Source organism: Chelmon rostratus, chromosome 9 (genome assembly GCF_017976325.1).
Source record: "Chelmon rostratus isolate fCheRos1 chromosome 9, fCheRos1.pri, whole genome shotgun sequence".
NCBI classification, from domain to species: Eukaryota; Metazoa; Chordata; class Actinopteri; order Chaetodontiformes; family Chaetodontidae; genus Chelmon; species Chelmon rostratus.
This window is the reverse complement of record NC_055666.1, coordinates 24,819,278-24,837,488: the sequence shown is the minus strand read 5'-3', so window position 1 is coordinate 24,837,488 and position 18,211 is coordinate 24,819,278. Positions and strand designations below refer to the sequence as shown.

Sequence of the window (18,211 nt, the reverse complement as noted above, 5' to 3'; positions counted from 1 at the left end):
TAAAAAATATGACGATTTTAACTGGTCTGAATTAGGATGAAACAGGCTCAAACTCTTCCAAAACATCTCTGTGTTTTTACTCGGCTTCCTGTGTCTGGCCCTCTGCGTTAGATAGTCAGATGCTTAAGTTTTATTTATAGCTGAAATGGAGTGAGGAAGGCAGCGCCGGTCACTCGGTTCAAACTGCTTTTTTTCCAGTCATGAGAAAAGAGCCACATGGATCTAAGAGGTCACAGCGAAGGCTTCCAGTCCTCTTTCAGAATGGGTGTAATTTGTGTATTGATTGGGTATAATTTCATGATGCAGGTCAGTGTCACCATTATCGCAGCACCTGTCTCCCATTATGGACTGATTGTCATGTGTTGTTCGCATCTTAACTCAAATATGGAGTTTGAAAGTAGGTTGTAAATGATTGGGTGCAGTGTTGGGGATTAAGTGAAATCTTAAGTGTAGGCGTCAGACTGGTGTAAGTGTAGTTTAGACGAGTGGAGATCTGATCGGTGTTGACAGTGGCAGTCGGGGGTGGGGGGTGGTTGGGTTGACTCGGGTTTTAGGACACCAGAACTCACTTTGAGTCTTTTGTGGGCGTCACGCATCTAATTCAACAAACCAACTGTGATGCAAGCTGCCCACCGCATAATCACAAAGACATGCCCACCCACGCTTTCCTCCAACATCAAAGCTTCTACGTAGGTGCCCGTGGTAGATCAGATCCTGGATCAGTATCACAGCGTAGTATAAAGCATCCTCGCAGCATTTTCCAAAACTTTGAGCCCACAGACAACACAGACGGAAGAAGGAGAAGTTTTATATTTGATTTCCTTTCAGCAGCAATTTGCATTAAATCGTGTTTACTGGTTTATCCTGCCTCTGTGTGTGTGTGTGTGTGCGTGTGTGTGCGCGCTGTCTGCTGTGGCTGTCTCGAACCATAGATTTAAATCATCTGATGTCATTTGCAGTTGCTCATAAAGTTGACAGTGGAGTCACCGGGGGAATATACGGCCATATATGCCACTGATGTAAATGCTAATGGGAAGTTTTCATCTGTAACTTGCTTCAGATGGTCTCAGGCTGCTCTCTGATTGCCTTTCCTCCTCTCATGTTGCGAGCTGATGAGCTGTCTGTTCCTCTTGTTTTTGATATGGTTTGAAGGGAATTTCATCTTGGAACAATCTGATAAACAGCAGTTATCTTTCTTTTCTTTGTTTTTTGTTTTTCATCTCTTTCCCTTTTTACCGCCTCTTGATGATGGCCAAGCTTTCGTAAAGCTTTTATTCCAACTGCCCAGCAATCGGTTTTAAAAAGGTCCTTTTGAACAGAGCCAGACTCGCACATCAGATGTGATGCCCCCGTCTGAGAGGAGTGAAGGACATATGTGATGATTTTCTTTTTAAGAATTGCCTGTGTCGCCGTGTTTATGCGAACACGCTGTTCTAGATTTAGTGCTTTCATTATTGCCGCGTTTCACTGGAGCCTTTTGAGTTTGTGCATCGAGACGCTTCGCCTTTGCTTTTAGCGCCGTCTTTGTTTTGTCTGGACTCGGTCTTCCGCTTTTACCTCGACGCTGGAAATTCTTCTGCTAGGCCGACTTTTTTTGTCCCTCACACATACACAGACACAAACACATTCACCCACCTACCTCGTCCTCCATTAGCTTGTGCGTCTTACTATGAATACAGCAGCGTGGATGCTTCTTATTCATGCAGCAGTGGGCCTAAAATAGACCAAAGGACTTCAGAGTATCAAATTGAGGCCAAGTGTCCCCTTAAAATACCCTCCATATTGTTTACAAGTCAGAGATGGCAGCGACCTGCCAAAAGACTCCACTTTCATGCTCTGTGCAAAGCCAACTCCTATTTTATACGAGCGGCCCATTTCGTCTGGGGTGGAGGTTGTGTGGGTTTCCCAGTATACTCTGGTCTGCGGTGATGGGAACTTTGTGGTAATGTGAATATAGTGTCGATAAAGTTTGAGGAATGACCTTTAACCAGAAGGTCATTCGGCAGAGAAGTTGCTGGACCAGAAGTCTTTGCTCTTCAGATTCCTGGAAGAATGCAGGAAACAGAAAGTTTCACCGTCTTTGATTTGTGTTTAATTCACTGGAGTCTGACACATATTATCTGCGTCAGCTGGATGGGTTTTTTTTTTTAACTGAAAGAAATGACTTTGTCCCCAGGAGCTAAACTCTGAATTCCTCTTTCCTTGCTCAACTGTTATTCCTTGTGTCTGTCTCAGAGAGAGAGGAATGTGCTTTGGGAAGTTTTCAACACCTCTGAGACGGCGCAGGAAGAAGGAGGCATTCTGACTTCTGCAGCAGAATGACTCGCTCGCATCCGCTCGGCCAAAGCCTCGCAAACAAAGGCTGTTCTGTTTGTGTGTGGAGGAGGAAGAATTTTGCACAGTGTCCCTCTGGCCGACTCACATTGTACGATCGCTCGGTTTTGATGAAGCCTCGGTCTTCATGCGTCGTCTTTGAGATTAAAAAAAATCAGTCTTGAGGTGTTAAAGGAGGCTCGTGCTGAAAACTGAAGTCAGTGCTGCTTCTTTATGTCCCGAGTGGCTGCAGACCTATGGAGAGAAGCCCGCCTCTGCTGTGCACACCCCCCCTCTGTGTGCTGTGCTACTGTAAGGCCATGATAGGGGTAGCGGAGTGGAAACACTTAGGCAGCGATTTTGGTTGGGAGTCAGGCAGAATCTGTGCCAATTTAACAAGGCCTCCGGCAGAAGGGAGAGCTAGGGAAAGGGAAAGAGAGGGCAGGGTGGAGGTGGGAGACAGGGGGTTGGGCTTTTAAATAGAAACAGCCTCTCAGACGTATTTTTTTCAACAGCTCATACCTCCGACTCTCATCATTTCACTTACTCCTACAAAACTGATAAAGGTGATGATTTCTCAAAATTGCACAAAACTTTTCCTGCTGACTCAGAAATGCCTCTTCAAACTTCTCAAATGCCAAATAAGCAAGATTCAATATATTATGAAGCAGAAATTGTATTTATTTGTTTTTTTTTTAAGGCTCTCCCTTTGTTTTTTGCAAAAAAAATAAAAAATAAAAATCACTTCGCTTATGGCCTCATTAAAATAATTGCAGATTAATTTTAATCCCGATCCCCTCATAGCGTTTGATCCAGCCTAGTGTGTGATCTTTTTATCGTGTGGAGGCATCACTGAACTGTAATGACTACCATCTGCCCAATATTGTTTATGGCACACACTTGTCAAAGTCACTGTATCTCAAGTAGTAAGTGCGCGACAGCCTAGAGGCAGCAGGGAGTACTGCATGTGCTTCATGAAGAAGTGTGTGTGATGAGAGAAGGATGGCAGCTCGTTGAAGCACAGGAAATAGACCGCAGCACATGTATGCAAAAGTATCCCTGTCTGTTGTGCTCCAGGAAGTACATTTACCCTTTACTGTGATATTTTAGCTTTTAAACTGATGCTTGTGTCCGGAGCAGCTTTGAGTAAGTAACCTGCTTTCCTACATTGTGGCATCCAGCTGGGGTCACGTCCACAGCTCTCTGACTACATCGCTGCAACAGAAGTGCTAGAAATATGTAGATATGGGTTAATTTAGCTTTTAATTAATGAGCAAAGGTTACAAATATGAAACCCCAAAGAACCAAAACTCATCCCTCTCCTCTCTTTTCCTGTCATCTTCCCACTGGCGTCAGATCACACATAGGTAGCAACATATCTGCCCAAAAACAGACTCGATGAGATCCTTTATCGCTCATAAAATCAATTTTCTCAAAATGCAGCCCTATAGAGGCAAAATTCACGCGGAAGGAGATCTGAGCTGTTGCCACTGAGGTCTCTCCTCCCATGTTGTGACTAATGCCTGAGTACAGGAGGAGGCAGATGACAATGACGCAGCCCAGTTTAAAGGAAACACAAAGCAAAACCTCGTGCAAGCTGTACTTAGGATTTTGAGGAAAACATGAGTGAGGGATGAGGAAAGATGGAGAAGGCATGGATTTGTCAACTGCAGTGCCAGTAGTTATAATAATATAGTATCAGTGTGCTACTGGAGCCATGAAAGATAATAGCTTCCCTTAAACAACCACATTCCTGCTGTGCAGTGTTACAGCAACTTCAATTAGATTGATTTCCACCATCATAAAAAACATTATTATTTTCATTCTGTTCCCAATTTTGCTATTAGTTCTTCCAGTTGGTCACAGGGGGCACTTGGCAGGCGTTGTGGGTTGTGCCAGCTAGAAACTTGGAATAAAGCCACGCACACACACACATACAAAACCACACATAAAAGCCCCTGTTTGTTATGAATCACAGCTGTAATTAAGACGGTTATATTCCAGGCGCTGTCTGAGGAATGTTGCAGGAGCATGTGGCCGCTTTGAGAAGACACTCATCCTGTGAGGCATTTTGATGGGGGCTTTACTCATTTCCTTCCTAAAATGACACATTTCTTCATGTTATCAGCAGGTCTTCTCCCATAGCAGTGGATATATAATATATATAAGCCATTACAAATTCCACGGCTACTTTCAGGAAATTGTACGACCCTGGGGTGGGCCTGTGTTTTTGTTTCCTGTATGTGCGTCTCTTCGGAGAGAGGGCAGCCCACCCCGGCAAGGACTTGAACCACATCTTCCACCTCCACTCTGCCCTGCCGTGAATGGCGCTTTCTTTGCCCGACCCGGCGAGAGACAGAGCTGATTTACCGCCAATGATGAGAAATGAAAAGAGCAGCCCTGTTCAAAGTATGCGCCCTCCTCCACCTCTCTGAGCCGCCCTTTGTCCCGCACGTGAATCTCAGGCCTCGGCCGTTCCTCCGCCAAAAAAGGTCAACGAAACTCTTAACGCCCCCCCCTTTTTTTTGTACACTTTCTATTTGGTCAAATGTGAGACCTCAGTGGAGGGACCGCGAGATCTTCTGGCCGGCTGACAACACAAACACAGTCGTAAAGCAGCGAGGATGGTTTATTTCTTCTGGGCCGTGGAATGCTCCCTGAAGAGAGACAAAGATGGCTCTGCTCGCTGACTCCCCAGCAAATGACATTTTGTGGCATCATTTAGCCGATTGGATGCGTGTTTGTGCGAAGGCAACAGATGAATTTGAAACTTAACTACGAAATAAAATTACAAGTTTTATGAGAGATTAGATGCCAAGAACAATTTTCAGTACTGAAAGGGAAGGAGCTCCAAGGCGCTCTTTGAGCTGGAAATTAAGAAGTCTTCATTTAATACTTAAAAGAACTTTAAAATGAGTCCAACACGCTTTGGCCTGAGACTAAATTGCAAAGCACTAAACCAGAGAGTACATTCGACAAATGCCTCATGCTACCAAAGCATAATAAAAGCCCTCTCTGTCCTCTCTTCTTGGAGCTTTCAGTATTGATTGTCTCCGTGCCTTGATGCCTGGCTTACAAGAGCAAGGACGACATATTTAATTAGCTCACCTCCCCCTTTCTTGGAATTGGCTTACACAGACAAGCTGATTTATGTCCATATTCATGTATGAGTTGTCGTCTGTGAGGCTGCATGTTGAGCCTCACTTTGGATGAGCTGAAGACCATAATCCTCGCTGAATACTGTAATTTACCACCATGCAGTCTGACAGCCAGGCAAATTACAGGTCTACCGTGTCTGTATCTGTAACACCTTGGGTGCTGCACTGCAGTAACATGATTGTGAACATGGCGGACGAACCGACTGGCCTCTTTCCTCCCGAGGTGATGCCCTTTGGTATGTGGCGTGCCCCTGCCAATTTTTTATAGACTCGAGATTTTTTTTTTTTTTCAAGGCTCTAGTACAGAGCACGACTTGTCAGTTTTTGCTTTAATTGAAGGGTCTTTAAATTAAGACTTAATTTATCTTTAGTGAGAATAAATGCAGTGGAATTCCTGGCGTGCTTTTGGCTGGTTTTGCTGCAGGGGTAAAGGCCTCTAAAGTAAAGACGGGGGATTTTTATACCACGCTGCCTCTTGACCTGCATGCCAAGGATGACTTTGCAAGTAGCTGATTCCACAGCAAGCTGCCACAGCTTTCCCCGTGCTGGAACTGTTGTCTGGACATTTCCCCGTGAGATCTTTCTAAAATGCTTCCAGACCTTCCTGGCACTGCACGCTGATAGCAGATAATGGCTTGTTTGACTCGATGGCCAATAAAACACGAGTGACGTGTTTGACTGAATCGTTTCTTGTGCAGGTGAATGGAAACATGTGCTGGTAGGGCTAAATGAGGTCGCCGGGAGGTCAGCCGGTGTAATGATGAACAAAAACAGGGGCAGCGATTGAGGAAATTTGATCCTGTGTGGGGCAGAAAACTCCCAGCAGCACAAGAGCCGACTGAGATCGACAAGTGGGAATGTTTATGGTACGTGGACTCGTGGAACCTAGTTAGATATATAACCTTTTAAACTCCAACTTCTTTTTTAAATCACGTGGTATGAAAAGAGGAATTATTACAGAAACTGGTAAATGGGCAGTTTGACTCATGCTTCTGTTTGATCTGCATATTTCTGGCTTAACACTCAGTTATTTCTGCTCTTTTTGGAATTTCTTCAAACGTCATCTGTGCAGCTGCAAGACGCTCTGTGATAGAGTGCAAACTCTCTTTAGAGTAGATATCTATTATGGGATGCATTGAGTGAAGGTACACATGCGACCAGGTGCACAGCCTTACGACTCAGTCTTAATGAGCTCCTGTCATTCAAAACTTTTTTCTTCGGTTGTGAGAGAAAGAACGTTTTCTGGTGTGTTCTGCATAGATGCACATATGACTGATGTATTATTCTCTGTGCAGGTGGTTTGATTGATACCTCTAAAAGCGGGCCTCATGCAGACATGCACCCCTCACGTTAATCTGGCGGCAGTGTAACATGTCGGTCTGAATAAACACCCTGCTCACATTTACGTAAATGCTGCAAGAACAGTCTCACAAGGTCAGATTTGCATCAGTTTGAAATGAATGCTGCTGGATTAAAGTCAACGCTGCTGTAACACAAGGTGAAATATGCAGGGAGAGAGAGATTAAACGTCCTCTGGGATTATTGTAATGAATTTATCACCTCAACCATCGTCTCTTATGCACAAAATCAGTTTAATAAACGAGGCAATTTTAAAGCAATGAGATCGATCTTCTCACATCAGATCAGTCCGTAAAAACGATTTTTCCTCTTGTAGTTAAAACAGCCCTCTAACAATAATGATCTAAGCAACAGTTTCTGCATGTATTTCCATTCATGCCAGCTGCATGAATGAACAAGAGTCTCAACTTCTCGGCCTGTCACTCAGCGCCTGTGTGCTTTCAGATGTTATAAACCAGGCAGCAGATCTCGCTACCAGCAACATTAAAGTGATGTGAAAACGTATCAGTAGCTTCACTGTTTGAAACGTGGGCGAGCATCCCTCGCAGTCACAGCGGTCATTAATTAAGGCCCCAGTGGCAAAATAAGTTTTAAAATCCATGAGTGATGCAGCCGGTGAGAGCTATCATAACTTCTTTATCTCACAGCTGTTTTCTCTCTCTCTTTCTCCTGTCACGTCCAAATAATCACCCGCGAAAGATGAAGGCAGCAATGTTAAGTATTCCATGTGTGAAAAGGGCTTCAGTGTGTCAAACGTGTTCCTGTTCACTCCACCCTTCGCCTCGTCAGCCCCGCTCAGCCGCGCACAACAGGTTTGACTGGAAACCCTCTCACGTCCCGTTTGAAATTCAGCAAGAGGCGTGTTTGGGCAGGAGCGTTTTCATGTGCTTTGCCTGTAGCGTAACGTGAATTAATTGTTAAAGTGTAATCATTTCAGCGCCTCGCCCGGTGGTCGTGTAGTATGGAAATACACGGTGCACGTAAAATGAAGCTGCTAATCTAAAATGATTTTCTCCTGCAACAGTTATCTTTGCTCAGTTGAATTAGTGCCCCATTAGAGTCGAAGCTTCTCAGTGCCTGGCTTTGTCTTTTCTCACTTGTGAATAAGCCACATTTATCCAAGATAAAGTAGAACGTGTTATCTCCAGTCGTCTGTTGGAGTAGAAATTAGAGAGCGCGCGCAGTCAAATGAGGAACGCTACAGGATTTTTCAAAGATTAAATAGCAGCACTCTTTTCAAAGGACTGTTGTTTGCAGACCGTTGGAGCTGACTCTCATCCACATACTTGTGTTTAGGAGGTTGGCGCTCTCGTGTTTTTTGGAGCCGGGAACGCCGCAGCTGTCGAACAGACGTTTGTCGAGCGCGGGTTTACTGGAGAGCCTGAGGAGAGGGCAGCGAGGCTTGGGTTTCTGTTTTCTTTATGGATCAGATGACCTAAGATGGTGTCTCGCAAAGAACGCGCCGAATCGGAGACGCTGCCGTGCTGAAATCCCGGTCGACGGGCTCGGACCTCTTATTTCTCGACACGCATGTACACACGCGGCCTCGTTTGTCATCTGAAAAATTAATCTAGAAGGCAAACAGTCCCTCTTTTGTACGCGGGGCTCTGTCTCCTGTGGCTGGTATCCAGTTCTGTAACGAGCAGCAGCTGGCTCAGAGGCCTGTACTCGGGAGCTGCATCCCTCACCCTGATGAATGTGTCATTTGTTGCTTGTTTAGCACTCGCTTTTGTTCAGACTCTGAACCATCCTCTCTCTCACACACACACACACATAAAAAGCCTGAACACACACAATACTCAGCTAGAGTTTGTGTAGCCCACTTATTAACGGTGCAAAACCTAGGCCTTCATGACTGTTAGCTTTTGGAAAGAAAGAAAGTGGTTCTTGGAAGGCATTTGAACATTTGTAGCCAATGAGAGTTCTTGCATTCTTGTGTAGTACTTAATAGTAGTTCCTGTTACACCACAGTCATCAAATACAGGTTGGACGACTTTCCCCCTGTGGTTGTTTTTAGTGCTTTATCTGCAGGTTTAGGGCAGTAATAATGCCATGACTTCACAGTTGACATCCAAGCCTTATGAAGTGATGTCTGCTGATGACTAAAGTGGAAATTGTAGCTCATCTCCCTCCGACTGAAAGAGGAGGTCTTTTTTTTTTTTTTTTTGCTGTGTTCTTGCTGGAGCTGCTTTTGTTTCTTGTATATTGAAATTTTTTTTTTTTTTTGTATCAAGGCAAGTGCTTTATTTCATGGTGGCTGCAGTCAAATTTCTGTCTCCTCCTCCCTCCTCCAGCCTTCCTAGTCATTGTATCTTCATAATTGGTGTGTCAGCGACCGTGGAATGTAGGAGAAACTGTTTATCATAAACTACAGCGCCGAAGCATTTTTCTTTTGTTCCCCTGAGAAAATATTCATGATAGAGTAACATCTCCAGAATTGGGCTGTAATGCACACTCGCTGTTTTTCTTAGTCCCTGTGTGAATAGAACAATCTACATCAAGACAAAATATTAAATGTCACGCTTTGCTGAAGCCACTAGCTGCTTGAAAAATAGTTTTTCTTATTGGTCTTCTTTTTTCTTTTTCTTTTTTTGGTGCTTGTTTTCCCCTCCAGTGGCCTCTTCCCCCCCTCTCAGCTAGTGGGTTTCCTGTCCCAACTGGAGCAAACCCAGAATGTCCAAAGAAGGCTTGGGTCCAGTAGAAGTAGGAGGACCAGTCCGTGACGCCGGAGTCGCACAGACAGGAGATCACACCAGGCGTCTGTCTTTCAACGCTGATTATAAATAAAAATGTGCTACTATGTGTGTGTCGACTCAGACACTCGTCATTGTGCATTAGCTTGAAAGGTGAAGGAAGAGTGTACACCAGCTAGTTTTGCCGTCAAGCTAAACAAAAGACCATTAAGGACCTGAAATGAAACAAACGGCTGGAGAAAATGAGGGAGTAGGAGTGAGAAATCCTCTGATTGCATGATAGGCTGAAATTTGATCTTTAATGCTTTGAGTCTGAGCCAGAGGACTAGTGAGTACACTGAGGACAGGAATGCACATTAGGATCATTAGGTACCTTCAAGTGTTTCTGTGTCTTTTCATGCAAACTTGAAAGAATCGACGATTACATTACAGGTCTTCCCGTGGTTCTGTTGTAATGAGTAATCAGAGGTTCTTGGAGCAAAGATTTTAGAAATGCTTGAGTGTTTTTATTTACTTACAGCTGCTGTGCATGCTGACTGTGACTTGTCCAGGACTGGAGCGGGAGCTGGTACAAAAGTGGGTGAAGGGAGGGTGGAAAATGTACTCGGTCGCTGAAAACAATGACAGGCTGAAAGTGGGTTAGGGTCGTTGAGTTTTTAGTTTGCAGTTATACGCCATAATGCTGGGGAGTGATGCTTTTCAGCTGTAATAACTTAAACCTTTTGCACAGCTGCCTCCTTGTAAAACATTAAATTTGATCTGTAGAAATGAATATTCAAAATAAGCATGTGGAGTTTTTACATTTATCTATATATTTTCTCCCAGGTTACATTGTGAGGCTGAACCTGTCTGTCCATATATAATGACTACTACAGTAAAGCCACAAATCCCAAAAACGTACCCCCTAATTGTCCAGGGTTAGAAACTGTCATAAAATATTTTATGGATGGTAATTTGTGCCTATAAGAACGTCCAACTGGAAGGTGTGATTTATTAGAATTAAAATCAGTGCTTGATTCTTATTTTCTGCCATTTATCATGATAATAAGTGAATGTAATTAAAGACAGTCAGTGTGAATGCCTTCATTTCATTAGTTTTATTACAGCTTGAAACATAACTAAGGCCTCAAGGACAAAGTAGAAGAAGGTCGTTGTGAGACGGTTGGTGGAGGCGTGCTTATCTTAAACAAACTCAGAAGCAGATGATAAAGAAAACCCATCGCGCCTTCTGTTTACCAGGATCTGTTGTCCAAACTGTCAGTACCTGCTTGGGAACTCTCCCTAAACTCATCAGGTTTGTTATCTGGCTTCCAGGTGTGGTGAGCACTGGCCCTGTGTGGAGTAAGATTTCATAGCCTTTTCTACCCACACAATAGCAGTCAGATGAACAGAGCACTGCCTCGGGCTTGGTGACAGAGTCTGATTCACATTATGTACAGGGAAACGTTGTGTTATATAATCAAAGCAATCACGGCAAACTGTTAAAGATGAAAGTGCTGCTGCTAAATTTTGTTGTTGATTCTTTTCAACAGTCTCTAAGAGCAGTTTCCTGTCAGTACATAAAAGGTTCAGTCAATAATGAGGTGCCTAAAATTAAATCTTTAATTACCTCACTTTAAAAAGGTCACTGTTAACGAGTCCATGCACAGCCTGGCATGAAAGTGCACCTTTTTAAGGAAGAAGAATGCAACTACGTTTCTCAGGGTTGGAGGCCTGTTAGTCATTGTAAAATACTGTATGTCAATAACACTGAGAGCGCCTCTAGTGACATTGTTTTCCTGTCCCAGTAATGCACAGATTCATGGGAAGTGTAAATAGAGGTATGCAGAATGCTCTTTCTGCCACACAGACCATGAACAGATTGTTTTAACGTGGAGGAAAGTTCACTTAATGCCCATTAGCCGAGGCCATTATGGAGCCATTTTTCCACATCTTGGAGAGGAATTCCCATTAAAGATCATTCATTAAGACCCACTGTGATAATTCCTTTTTTTTTTTTTCAGAAGGATTTCTAAAGGTCTGTGCTGGGAGCATGTAGCACGATAATAAGTGAGGCACTGGAGAAATGTTTTACAGACCACTGATGTGCTACAGGCATTGAAATGATGTCTCCCTTGCTCTTCTCCATTTTGATTCTTGTACTTCTTGAGCCTTTGCCACAGATTTGCTCCTGCTGATTAGGTGTTAATAACCTTTGCAGTCAATAGATGGGTTCGAGTGCTTTTCCTTTTTTTAGTTTTTTTTTATGAGTATTTACGCAGTTGAATGTTGCAGTACATGGATAAGCAACAGCACAAGTTTAATATAATGTATTCATTATTTCAGTATTTACTGAAATTATTGCTGTTTTTATCCTCTCATGTGCTCACTCTAAATTATTACAGCTGAAATTGCCTCTGCATCAGGCACAATTTAGTGCACTTACTGACATGATTTTGTTTTGCTTAGTTCTTTATAGGCTGAACTGATTGTGAACTCCTGCTGCTCATGTCTGCTTCCAGCAGCCAGAGGGGTTATGCTCTCAATTCCTCTGAAAGGTTTTTCTTTAACGACATGGCTTTACTGTTGATTATCCTTTGTCTTAGGTTAAGCCAACCTTTAATTTTCTAACTATCCAAAGGTACAAGATCAGAGGATAAATACTGGGTAGGATCTCAAGGTCAGACTCAAGATAATGACTCAAGGTATACTGAGGGGAAAGTAATGCTACCCATCATGAACAACTGTGATTGCTACAGCCACTGCCATTTATTGTTATGTTTATTCTTTACATCTTTTCATATTCTTCAAACAGTGGCCAAATTATTATAATTTTAATATGCCTTTTATTTTCTAGTTCTCTAATGGCCATTTATTTTCTTTCAGGATTCCGCAAAATCAGCCTTGATGATCTGCGCAAGGCCTACATTGTAAAGGATGTGCAACAGTACATCCTCCACAGGCTGGACCAGGAGGAGGCCCTGAGGCAGCACCTGACCAAGGAGACAGCCGAGATGCTCAACCAACTCCACATCAAAAGCAGTGGCTGTTTCCTCTACCTGGAGCGTGTGCTGGATGGCGTGGTGGAGAACTTTATCATGCTTCGTGAAATCCGTGACATCCCCGGCACTCTCAATGGCCTCTATCTGTGGCTCTGCCAGAGACTATTTGTCAGAAAACAGTTTGCCAAAGTCCAGCCCATCCTTAATGTAATCCTCGCCACTTGTAGGCCACTCACGGTCAAGGAACTGTACCATGCAGTCTGGACCAAAAACATGACACTGACTATGGAAGAGTTTCAGAAAAAGATGGACATTCTCTCCAAGCTGTTGGTTGATGGCCTTGGGAGTACTAAAATCCTTTTTCACTACAGTTTTGCAGAGTGGCTACTGGATGTTAAGCATTGCACCCAGAAGTACTTATGCAATGCAGCAGAGGGACATAGGATGTTGGCCATGAGTTATACTTGCCGGGCAAAGCAGCTCAAACCACTTGAAGTGCAGGAATTTGCACTGCACCTTGTCAATTCCAATCTGCAGATTGAGCCATTTAATCTGGCTCTTTGGATGGTTTGGAATGGAACTCCTGCTAAAGACTCTCTGACCACCTCCATACCAAGAGAACAGGAGGTCCTGCAACTTTTGGTCAAAGCTGGAGCTCATGTAAACAATGAGGACGACCATGCGTCATGTATTGTGCAACAGGCCCTCGAAAGAGAGGACTCGATACGGACATTACTTGACAACGGGGCATCTGTGAACCAGTATGACTCCAGTGGGAGAACTCTGCTGGCCAACGCTGCATACAGTGGAAACCTTGATGTGGTCAACTTGCTAATATCTAGAGGGGCAAACATGGAGCTGGAAGACAACCATGGACAAACGGCACTTACTCTGGCTGCGAGGCAGGGCCATACTAAGGTGGTCAACTGCCTAATTGGTTGCGAGGCCAACATAAACCACACAGATCACGATGGATGGACGGCACTACGCTCAGCAGCTTGGGGCGGACATTCAGAGGTTGTATCTGCTCTGCTGTATGCTGGTGCCAAAGTGGACTGTGCTGATGCTGATGGTAGAACTGCTTTGAGAGCTGCTGCTTGGGGAGGCCATGAAGACATAGTGTTGAACCTTCTTCAGCATGGGGCTGAGGTCAACAAGGCAGACAATGAAGGAAGAACAGCTCTCATTGCTGCAGCATACATGGGACACAGAGAAATCGTTGAGCACCTCTTGGATCATGGGGCTGAAGTTAATCATGAAGATGTGGATGGAAGGACTGCCCTTTCAGTCGCTGCTCTCTGTGTTCCTGCAAGTAAAGGCCATGCTTCTGTTGTGAGCCTTCTGATTGACAGGGGAGCAGAGGTTGACCACTGTGATAAAGACTGCATGACTCCCCTCCTTGTGGCTGGCTATGAAGGACATGTCGATGTAGTTGATCTTCTTTTGGAAGGTGGGGCTGATGTGGATCACACAGACAACAATGGTCGTACTCCGCTTCTTGCTGCTGCATCAATGGGCCATGCCTCTGTTGTCAACACATTACTTTTTTGGGGCGCTGCTGTGGATAGCATTGACAGTGAGGGAAGGACTGTGCTGAGCATTGCATCTGCTCAGGGTAATGTGGAGGTGGTCAGAACTCTGCTGGACAGAGGTCTGGACGAGAATCACAGGGATGATGCAGGCTGGACCCCGCTACACATGGCTTCATTTGAGGGCCACCGGCAAGTGTGCGATGCCCTTATTGAGCAAGGTGCTCGTTGTACAGAGGTTGATAACGATGGTAGAATACAGCTGATATTAGCTGCACAAGAGGGACACTATGACTGTGTGCACATTCTTCTGGAAAACAAGTCATGCATTGACGAGAGGGGATATGATGGAAGGAATGCTCTCAGGGTGGCTGCGCTAGAAGGCCACAGGGACATTGTTGAACTGCTGCTGAGCCACGGCGCTGATATAGATTACAAAGACGCAGATGGACGCCCGACACTCTACATATTGGCACTTGAAAATCAGCTGGCCATGACAGAGTATTTCCTTGAAAACGGGGCAAATGTGGAAGCTTGTGACACTGAGGGTAGAACGGCCCTCCACGTGTCCTGCTGGCAAGGGCATGTTGAAATGGTGAGGCTGCTGATTAACTATCACGCTGATGTGAATGCCTGTGACAATGAGAAGCGATCTGCCCTCCAGTCTGCTGCATGGCAAGGACACACAAAAGTTGTGCAGTTTTTGATAGAGAATGGCACACATGTGGATCATACATGCAACCAGGGAGCAACAGCACTAGGCATAGCTGCACAAGAGGGTCACATTGATGTTGTGCAAATACTCCTTGAAAATGGCGCCGACCCCAATCACGCTGATCAGTTTGGACGCACAGCAATGAGAGTGGCAGCAAAAGGCGGCCATTCAATGATCATAAAACTTCTGGAAAAGTATGGGGCCACAACTTTAAATGGCTGCAATCCCTCCCCAGTACACACCATGGAAGAAAAAACCCCATTGGCTGTGACTGGTAAAATGCAGTCCCTCACCATCAAATCAAGCAGCTCTGGCAGCACCGGGGCAGGAGATATGCAGTCGTCTGGACGTGGTCTACCCAACGGACCTGTCCATGCTTTCAGTTCACCATCAGAATCTCCTGATTCCACAGTAGATAGACAGAAATCCTCCCTATCAAATAATTCCCTCAAGAGTTCAAAGAACTCCTCCTTGAGAACCACATCGTCCACAGCCACAGCACAGACTGTGCCGATCGACAGTTTTCATGGACTGACATTCACTGAACAAATCCAGCAGCACTCACTGCCTCGCAGCCGGAGCAGACAGTCTATTGTGTCCCCTTCCTCTACGACTAAGTCCATTGGTCAGCAGCCATCATCTCCATCCAATGACTTTGACTGGTCTCAGTTAAAACCCAGTCTCAAGTCAACAAAGGGAAGTAAGACCGGAAATGGGACATCAAATAGCAAAGGAGCACTGGGAGACAAGAAAAAAGCCAAGAACAGCGGATCAACCCAAGGTCAGGTTCTGGAGTACGAGATGACACAGTTTGACAAGAGGATTGCCCTCAACAAATCAGTAGCGAACATTGCGGTGAAGGATCCCCATTGCAAGATCATGATTGGTGGTTCAATTCGGCAGGAAAGGGGGCAAGGCCAAGATCAATTCTTTATCCAGCAGCAGAGCTGTTCTGAGAAGAAGAGGAATGGCATCATGACCAACCCCAACTATCATCTACAGGGTAATCAGGTTTTCCTGAGTAGGGTATCAGTTCCTCGGACTGTCCAGAACAGAGGCCACCAGGATGTTCTAGAGAACTATCCCATAGGGGAAACCGAGCTAAGCCTTAAACAAGCCCTGAAACTGCAGATTGAAGGATCAGACCCTGGGTTTAACTACAAAAAGGAGACTCCATTATAGCTGGTAAGAGATACATTTCAAAATAGTCCTCCAGTATGTGCTCTTGTTGAAATACATCAAGCATTTGTCTCAAAGTTGAAATTAAGGTCAGGGTGACAGCACCTAGGCAAGACTTTGGCTTGTCTGTTCATCTACAGTGGCTAATATAGAGGCCAATAACTGACTTTTAGTTGATAATGGATTGCACTCAACACGACCACCATTAGTTGGATTTAATCAGACTTGCATGAAGAATGCCTCAAACTGGATAAGCCAACTTTTTCCTCCCAAGCAAAACATTAACCCAAGTCATTCCTGTACTGTTTCAGATGTCTTGAATGCCATTCGTCATGCAGACATTGGAGGGAATGTGCCAAAGCAACTGTTTTCATCTCCATAAAAAAATACTAGATTTATTTAATCAGTGGGAGACCTCAAAATAATACCTAGGGATGATTGTTGATTGCTGCCTAAGGCTTACGTGAACTGATACATCGATGTGCCTACATCTGTTACAGCCTTCTTCATGTATTCATGCAAACTATCATTTTAATTTAATGTAATGCTATTTAATGAACAGTGTATGCACTTTTAAAAGAGTAAAATGACAGACATGCTTTTGTTCTATTCACTTTGTATCCCATCCATGTTTTATCAAAGTAATTGTTTGAGAGAAACATACCAATGCTTTTTTATTATTTTATATTATGTTTGTTCGGTCTACTTTTTCACACTGACAGCAATGTACCACTGAGTACATTGTCACAAACCACAGGACATAACAGTAAGTGATGCCATGGTATGAATTTAAGCGCATTGATAGTCTGCCTTTTCTAGAGACCCCAAATAATCTGTGTTAACCTTGATCAGTGTGCTAAACCTATGTTGTGTGTAATATGTTAATAGCTATGGCAGTTTACTTCACAAGTATATACAAGCATATTTATTTTTGGAAAAAAGCCACTTTTGCTGCATTTTGTGTCGCATTACGCTCTACCATGGTGCTGTGTTCAGAAGTTGCCTGCAGTTATTTTGGACTCCCAGTTTTGTTGGCTTTGTGCGTTTGTGTATTATTACAAATATCCGAGAAAGAGGGAGGTTCATTGAAAATGAAAAAAAAAAAAAAAACCACGTTCATTTTGTCCCTATGGGATTCTTCAGTTGCTTGTGTGTTGTTATTTTGTGTGTGCATAAAAAATATTTAAATAACCCATTGTGTACCGTCAGCAGAAGTTTGGTGCTAAATGCAGCGATTTCAAGTGAAAGCAGCGATTTAGAAAATTGCATTTGTCTGAAGAGTTACATGTATAACCTACTGCAATGCAAGAAACAAAATTCAAGCTTTGTTTCCTTCTTGTCATGTGGTTAATTTCCAGTAATTTCCTGCTGGATTTTTCAGGGGCATGACACAAAACGGCTCAAAAGGGTTCAGCCATTAAGACAACTCATAGCTGTGAATGATATTGTTTGAAATGCCGAGTTGTAAAGCCAAAGTTGAAACAACGTGACTCTGTCCCACCTTCTCCCTGCGAGAAGCTGAGTATCAGTTCAACAGGACTTAACCCCGCGGGATATGGAGGGGAGGAGGTGCTCGACTGTGACGCTGAGGGAACTGGAACATCTGTTTCTCATGAACTGTTTGGAGCTGCGTTAGCGTTTACAGACTGTGTCATATTTTTGCAGGCTTTTCATATTGTCAACAGTGAGCTATTTTTTGCCAAGAACTGGGATTGGGGGGAGTAGAAACCTATCGCATGCACAACACTTATAAGCCCTAGTGAAAGCTCTCAGCTCTTCAGTACTACAGTAGCTCAAACGTATGCCATGAAGGGTCAATAGAAGGATTCAAGGCAGGATCGGGTCTAGAAACAGTGTTGGAAACATACTGTATAGTCTTATTAAGCAGTTATCTTGTTTGTCTTGACTGTGTTTTGTCTGTCATCTTTGATTTGACTGTCAGTGATTGGATTGTAAATAGCTTACCATGTACATTCAACTTTCATTTAAAAGAATTCCTGTATTATATGAAGTGGAATTTTCTGATGTATATTAAAGTGCTTAATAAACATATTTGCTTTACTGCTGAAAAACAAATCTTTTGCAGATTTCTTCTTCAGTAAATAGGGCCGGATATCAACAAAATGCACAGAACTGAGGAATGCAATAAATAAATGTTACGACAGTGAAAGGCCTTCTCATTATGGGGGTAGGAGGACTTTTAAATTGATGTCTGGTATCTGAAGCTATGCTGAAGGCAATTTTTCACATCTTCATCTTTCTAGTCAAGGTGCCAAATACTTAG

The 18,211-nt window shown here is 43.8% G+C and overlaps 1 protein-coding gene across 2 annotated transcripts in view; it reads left to right on the top strand.

Annotated features, from left to right (window-relative positions):
• ankrd50 (ankyrin repeat domain 50) overlaps positions 1-17,997 on the top strand; it is a 35,074-nt gene extending 17,077 nt beyond the window's left edge. Inside the window, exons 4-5 of one of the 2 annotated variants that reach the window (XM_041944260.1) lie at positions 12,389-15,933; positions 16,239-17,997. In XM_041944260.1, coding sequence (XP_041800194.1) covers positions 12,389-15,930 — 3,542 coding nt within the window. In that variant the 3' untranslated portion in view covers positions 15,931-15,933; positions 16,239-17,997. Of the gene's footprint in view, positions 1-12,388 lie in introns of both variants that reach the window. The other variant, XM_041944259.1, reaches the window with a different exon arrangement.
• Positions 17,998-18,211: the final 214 nt, after the last annotated feature.